Source organism: Pleurodeles waltl, unplaced genomic scaffold, assembly GCF_031143425.1.
Source record: "Pleurodeles waltl isolate 20211129_DDA unplaced genomic scaffold, aPleWal1.hap1.20221129 scaffold_37, whole genome shotgun sequence".
Lineage (NCBI taxonomy): Eukaryota > Metazoa > Chordata > Amphibia > Caudata > Salamandridae > Pleurodeles > Pleurodeles waltl.
The window spans coordinates 10,767,449-10,775,256 of NW_027150076.1; the positions used below are offsets into that span (position 1 = coordinate 10,767,449).

General features: G+C 42.3%; 1 protein-coding gene across 1 annotated transcript; it reads left to right on the forward strand.

Moving 5' to 3' along the window:
- Positions 1–5,088: 5,088 nt before the first annotated feature.
- On the forward strand, positions 5,089–7,139 carry LOC138276093 (oocyte zinc finger protein XlCOF7.1-like). Its single transcript, XM_069219149.1, is given in 2 exon segments — positions 5,089–6,727; positions 6,802–7,139. Coding segments are annotated over 2 exon segments (1,872 nt in total). The 3' UTR covers positions 7,035–7,139.
- The last annotated feature ends 669 nt before the right edge of the window (positions 7,140–7,808 follow it).

The window sequence follows — 7,808 nt, forward strand, 5'->3', positions numbered from 1 at the left end:
ACTGTGGGTGTGTATTTTATAGTGGTGTGTGTGTGTGGGTGTGGTTTGTGTATGGGTGTCAGGTGTGTGTAGCCTGAATTGTCCAATGTTGTGCTGCTTTGTATGTGTGTGTATATTCTGAGCGCAGCGGTATGTACTGCCAATGGTTTACCGCCATTAAATGTCCGCTGTGGTGATTCGTGGGTCATAATGTGATGGGCGTTGTTCTGTTGGCGTAACGGTGTGGGTTTTGATACCGCCAGTTTATCGCTGACCTTTGGTGTGGCGGACTTGTGTGTGTGGCTAAATAGTGACGTATTGGTGTGTGTGTGTCCTAATATGGTGAACGGATATCCACCGCCGCAGCGGTATGTGACGGTATGCTGACGGTATGCTGACGGTAGTCAGCGTGACGGTAAGTGGGATTTACCGCCATTGTCATAATAAGGGCAATTGTGTGTCTTCCAGCCTGGCCGGGATATCACATTTCATTTCTACATCAACATTGTATTTTTTTTAAAACACACAAATCGTGCATGCACCTACTTCCCCATACTACAATTACCACAGAATTATGCACTTTTAACTATCAGAGTTCGAAGCCCAACCCCTCCTACAGTTTAGGTAAGCAGGCTCTGGAATGTCGCCTGTCCGCTTGAACAAACAAGTGTAATTCTCACCTGGTTTGAGCGCAATGTTCCATTGAAGCATCACCGGCGGTGCTTCCTTCAGCTGCATCCCGGGACTTGAGGAAGTAGCGGGCTCCTGGCTGCCATTCGCCAAAATGTAGTTGAGTTTTTGTCAGAAATAAAGAAGTGACACAATTCTAATAATAATTGAGTATATTTCACACTCAACACAGCTCTTACAAACAGCGATTTCTATGCTCTTGGTGGGCACCTAAGTTCCACCTCCTTCATTACATTTACAATTAACAAAGACTATAATTCTTTAAATGCTATCTGACTACCTGTTACTAAAATTCAGGTATAACAGATCAGATATAATACATATATATCTTCCTACATACACAGTGACCTTCAATCCTACCCTTTGAACTCTATCAATATGTCTTCCCTACACGTCTGCCAACTTTGAAGTTTTACGGTCTCTCTCCCACTCCCTGCCAACCTTGAAACACAAACATCTAGTGCTGTGTCTCCCTTTCAGCCTGTCATGATTTACCCCTTCTCCTAACCCTGGAATCAGAAAGTGGCTCAGACTCTCCTTTGTGTATGCGTCCTTCTAAATTATCTATGGCATGCGAAGTCGGACTGTGACTGCTTTTACCCTGCACCTGGCCTCTCTCCTCATTCTCCTTTCTGTTCCTGCATCCCTGCGTGACCATTGTATTCAAACCGAGGCTTGTACTTTTCATGTATCATGTACACTTCTGCACATTTGTTTTCTACGTCGTGTGTTGATCAGAGTAGGCCTTCTGTCATTTTCTTGAGGCCTATTACAAGTGTCCTAATACTCTGCTAAATTCTGTGCCGATTTATCAAACTGTGCCACAGTTATTAGCAGATCGAACTGGACTAAAAAATAAATTCCAGTTTTATGCCAGATTTTGTTTAGATTTGTCAAATTGTGCCTAGGTTAGAAGCAAATCAGGTAAATTTTTTGGGAGGAAAAAAATAAGAAAATTAGGTGTAACCTAACGTCTCGGTACTAAACAGCAAAAATTGCAATTTTCTTCTACAGTTGCTGTCTTATCGGTTTTTTAGCAATTTTACCAGATTTTTCTCTCCCACTACGCTGAAATTATGTTCAATGCGAACAAAATGTAATAAAGATGGTGGTGGAAAAAAAAAAACTGCAAACGTTCCATCAGTCAGTCAGATTACACATGTAATTATTCTGGGGGTGTGACAAAGTGTATGCTACGGCCAGCTATTCTTTAGTCGTTCTCGCATATGGGGAAGTTTGTACTGTTGTTGGCCATGCTGTATGGTAATTACTTTTGGTTAACACCTTTCCACTACGTAGCAGGCAAAACGCAGATTGAAATGTGGGTGGATGGAGTGCAGGGTGCACGCCTCCTGTGTACAGAAAGAACAGGTAGAGCCAAGTGCCTATGCATGCCCCATAGACACACACGTTTCACATGGGCATCAATAGTGCTATTTCCTTGGCAAAAAGTGGGGGAGTGAGAATTCCCAACTTGCCAGCGCTTCCCAGAAGGATGGGGCAGAGAGCATCACATCTGAAGTTGACAAGGGGTCAAAGAGAGGCACTACCGGCTGGAGCAGAGGTAGTCTGGTGCCTGACCTTCGGACGACAAAAGCAAAAAGAACAAATGATGGAAGGAATACGGAACAAATCAAACATTCACTCCCTCATAGGCATCTACATGTGCACCTCCTCTGTTTGTAGCTCATAAGAATCTACCTGTGCGCCTCCTCTGTTTATACCTCAGAAACACCTACCTCTGCACCGTCTCTCTATGTACTTCATAGGCACCTACCTGTGTGTCTCCTCTGTTTGTAGCTCATAAGCACCTACATGTGCACCTCCTGTTTCTACCTCACATGCACCTACCTATGCACCTCCTATGTTTGTAACTCATACATGTCTACCTGTGCGCCTCCTCTGTTTGTACCTCATTCGCACCTACCTCTGCACCTCTTTTGTTCCTCCTAAGCACCTACCGGTGCACCTTCTCTGTTTGTACCTCATAGACAAATACCTATGTGCCTCCTCTGTTTGTACCTCACAGGCGAGCTTCCAAAAATAAGCTTGTAATCTCTAGGCTGACAGCCGTGGCCTCTTGACTGTAAGGCCATTATCTGACTTCTGCTGAACGCTGCGGAGTGAGTGTCCAGACGTAAGGGAGCTGAAGGAAAGGAAATTAGGTAAACTTGAATATAAGAAATATGGAAAGGTAGAAATGCAGCCTCACCTGTGGATAACTCACACCGATCTGCCCAATGCCCATCCAGTCACAAAGGAGCATCCTAGGTCCCAAACTTACAACATTAAGTCAGATACCACGTGAAGGCAGAAAAAGAGGAAAAAGGTTAAATGCACACATCCGTTGCGGTGATATATCCGGTGAATTATTAGTTGTGATGGATTCTCTTAATGACTGATATTGTTGAATAATAAATTATATGAATGAATGTTTGTTTGCCTTCTTTGTGCAGATAATGTAAAGGTCGGGTGTTAAAATCAACCCCTCATTCTGTTTTACAAAAAGGCCCTGGAAGGAGCTGCATCTTTTTAAGTTGTCTTTCAGGGCCAGAATCAGGCACTATAAGCTCTGCTAGTTTGAGGGAGATGGGCAGATGTTCTGGCAATAGGTAGCCCACCTCAACTCGCAATAATGCTCCAATCTTTCAGCTTAGAAAAAAACAGTAATGCTTGAACCAGGGGAGCTTTTGAAAGTGTCAAAGGTGACTTGATGAACAGTAAGGTGAAGGCAGGAGTTGGCATTTGAGCTGATCCAATGTGAACAGGGAAGCATTTATTTGAAGTGTGTGAATTGAGGTATTTTTGTTATATACTTCCTGAAGAGTTACCTTTGTTATATATTTCCTGAAGAGTTATTAGATAACAGCAGCCCATCCTGATCCCTCTGTTTTTCCACAATCAGTTCTTCTTTAAATTAAATCTTATCCATGTGCATCTACCTAAAGCAGCGCCAGTACCACATAGGTGCTCCATGAGCGTCCTTCCTTTACTAAGTTACTCTGGGAACACTGGTAAATCACCTCCTTTTCAGAAGTTAATACTTTGTGACATAGGCACTCCGTAAGCATCCTTCCTTTACTAAGTTACTTTGTGAATGCTGGTAAATCCCCTCCTTTTCAGAAGATAATACGATGTGACATTTTCAACAAAACGTTTAGTTAAATATCCGTGTATGGTGAAGTATTCCTTGCTAAGTTTCAAAGACGGTTAAGTAGAGATGTAATTTACAACCAGTTCAATATTGTGTATTCACATTTCCATTTAGTAATTTTTAATATCTTCACATCCAACAGAAAACAAGCCTTGAATGCATGACATTATTATGAATAAAGAAGATAAAACTGCAGATCTGCAAAGAACAGTCACCAACAATGAGCTCCAGTATTCAGGAAAACATCAATACAGACAGCAACTGAGAAACCTGCACATAAACTGATCCTGGAAGAAGCATTTAAGAGCAATTCAGTGGATGTAAGAGTTTGAGCTGAGCACCTCATCATCACAAGACGAAGAAATGACTGCTTGAAAATGAAGGCAGCAACAACAACAACAAACTACCTCTTGTATAAACATGTGTCCAACACCAGCTTTGGTCATGTGATCAGTATGATGTTACAGCAGTGCTTTGTTTTCTAAAGTGAGAACAGACCATCATTCAATGCTCTGCGTGTATTGTAAACTCTTCCTGGCCAAATCACAGCAACCAGAGAAAAGCCCAACAGATTGGAGCCAAACAACTGAGGGGTAGAAGAGAAGAGGACTTCTGCTGTCTACAATACAACAGACTGCTCCAATTTGCACCAGCCAGAAGGGAGATTAATCTTTACCCGCAAGCGTGCATAGCCATAATCCAATCTAAAGTCACAACTACCTACAATATATTTTATATATATTATGAGTGTGACACGTATTTAATGGCTATTGAACGTTAGTTTTAATTCAGAAATCAAACGTGCAAGTGCTTTATCAGCCTAATGGCTCATTAGGAAGCACAGACTTGGGCTGTAGACAAATATTTAACCAACCACAGACGCTAACCATGAAAAACAAATCATAGACATTTAGTGAGAGTTTTAGTTTCTCATCTCAATTAAAGCACCATCAGAAAACTCACACAGGAAAAAAAAAACATTCAAGTCCAGTGATTGTGTAAAGAGCATCAGTCAAATACCAGACTTACAGAGACATCAGCAAACACACAGAGGGGAAAAACCATACAAGTGCAGTGAATGCGTGAAGAGCTTTAGTCAATCATCACACCTCCAAAGACATCATCAAACACACACAGGGGAAAACCCATACCATTGCACTGAATGTGGAAGTAGTTTTAGTGATTCTTCACAACTCAGGATTCATCAGCAAACACACACAGGGGAAAAACCATTCAAGTGCAGTGAATGTGCAAAGTGCTTTAGTATGTCATCACACCTACGAAGACACCAGCAAGCACACACAGGAGAAAAAACATTCAAGTGCAGTGAATGTGCAAAGTGCTTTAGTATGTCATTACAATTACAAAGACATCAGCGAACACACACAGGGGAGAAACCATTCAAGTGCAGTGAATGTGCAAAGTGCTTTAGTATGTCATCACACCTACGAAGACACCAGCGAACACACACAGGGGAAAAACCATTCAAGTGCAGTGAATGTGGCAGTGCTTTTATTTACTCTTCATCATTAAGGATTCATCAGCAAACACACACGGGGGAAAAACCATTCAAGTGCAGTGAATGTGCAAAGTGCTTTAGTATGTCATTACAATTACAAAGACACCAGCGAACACACACAGGGGAAAAACCATTCAAGTGCAGTGAATGTGGCAGCTATTTTATTTACTCTTCATCATTAAGGATTCATCAGCAAACACACACTGGGGAAAAACCATTCAAGTGCAGTGAATGTCTGAAGAGCTTTAGTCAGTTATCACACCTAAAAAGACATCAGCATACACACACAGGGGAGAAACCATTCAAGTGCAGTGAATGTGGCAGAGCTTTTAGTTGTGCTTCATCTTTAGTGATTCATCAGCGAACACACACAGGGGAAAAAACATTCAAGTGCAGTGAATGTGTGAAGAGCTTTAGTCAGTTATCAGACCTAAAAAGACATCAGCAAACACACACAGGGGAGAAACCATTCAAGTGCAGTGAATGTGGCAGCGCTTTTATTTACTCTTCATCATTAAGGATTCATCAGCGAACACACACAGGAGAAAAGCCATTCAAGTGCAGTGAATGTGGCAGCACTTTTAGTTATGCTTCATCATTAGGGACTCATCAGCAAACACACACAGGGGAAATACCATTCAAGTGCAGTGAATGTGGGAATAGCTTTAGTCAGTTATCAGATCTAAAAAGACATCAGCGAACACACACAGGGGAAAAGCCATTCAAGTGCAGTGAATGTTGCAGCTCTTTTAAAACCTCTTTATCATTACGGAGTCATCAGCGAACACACACTGGGGAAAAACCATTCAAGTGCAATGAATGTCTGAAGAGCTTTAATCAATTATCAAACCTAAAAAGACATCAGCGCACACACACAGGGGAAAAACCATTCAAGTGCAGTGAATGTGGCAGAGCTTTTAGTTATGCTTCATCTTTAGTGATTCATCAGCGAACACACACAGTGGAAAAAACATTCAAGTGCAGTGAATGTGTGAAGAGCTTTAGTCAGTTATCAGACCTAAAAAGACATCAGCGCACACACACAGGGGAGAAACCATTCAATTGCAGTGAATGTGCAAAGTGCTTTAGTATGTAATCACACCTACGAAGACACCAGCGGGCACACACAGGGGAAAAACCATTCAAGTGCAGTGAATGTGGCAGCGCTTTTATTTACTCTTCATCATTAAGGAATCATCAACGAACACACACAGTGGAAAAGCCATTCAAATGCAGTGAATGTGGCAGCACTTTTAGTTATGCTTCATCATTAGGGACTCATCAGCAAACACACACAGGGGAAATACCATTCAAGTGCAGTGAATGTGTGAAGAGCTTTAGTCAGTTATCAAACCTAAAAACACATCAGCGAACACACACAGGGTGTTCAAGTGCAGTGAATGTGGCAGCGCTTTTAGTTATGCTTCATCATTAGGGACTCATCAGCGGACACACACAGGGGAAATACCATTCAAGTGCAGTGAATGTGGGAATAGTTTTAGTCAGTTATCACACCTACATAGACATCAGCGCACACACACAGGGGAAAATCCTTAAAATTGTAGTGAATCCGGCAGTAGTTTTAGTGACTCTTCAGCATTAAGGAAACATCAGCGAATGCACACAGGAGAAAAAACATTGAAGTGCAGTGAATTGTATGAACAGTGCTGGCGGTATCCGTGGCTGAACTAGGAGACATGCAAAGCTCCTACTATACCACTTATATCATATAGCACTATATCACAAGAAAACACAATACTCAGAGTTACTAAAAATAAAGGTACTTTATGTTAGTGACAATATGCCAAAAGTATCTCAGAGGATATACTCCCTTAGGAGGTAAGTAATATACACAAATTATATGCACACAAACCAAAATCAGGTAAGTAACAGTTAGAAAAGTAGTGCAAACAATGTAGAATCACAATAGGATGCAATAGGTAGAAATAGGCCTAGGGGCAACAAAAGCCATATACTCCAAAAGTGGAATGCGAACCACGAATGGACCCCAGGCCTAGTGTAGGTTGTAGAGGGTCGCTGAGACTGTTAGAAAACACTAAGGGTGTCCAAGATACCCCACCCCAAGACCCTGAAAAGTAGGAGTAAAGTTACCATACTACCCCAGAAAGACAGTAAAGTCGAGATAGGGGATTCTGCAAGAACAACAACCACCAGCAAAACACTGAAGACAGATTCCTGGACCTGGGGACCTGTAAAGGAAGGGGACCAAGTCCAAGAGTCACACAAGTGTCCGGGGGGACAGGAGCCCACTAAACCCCAGATGAAGGTGCAAAGGGGCTGCCTCCGGGTGGAAGAAGCTGAAGATTCTTCAACGACGGAAGGTGCCAAGAACTTCTCCTTTGGTCAGAAGATGTCCCACGGCGTGCTGGAGGACGCAGAGTTGTTTCCACGCAGAAAGACTGCAAACAAGCCGTGCTAGATGCAAGAGTCGCAGTTGAAGATTTT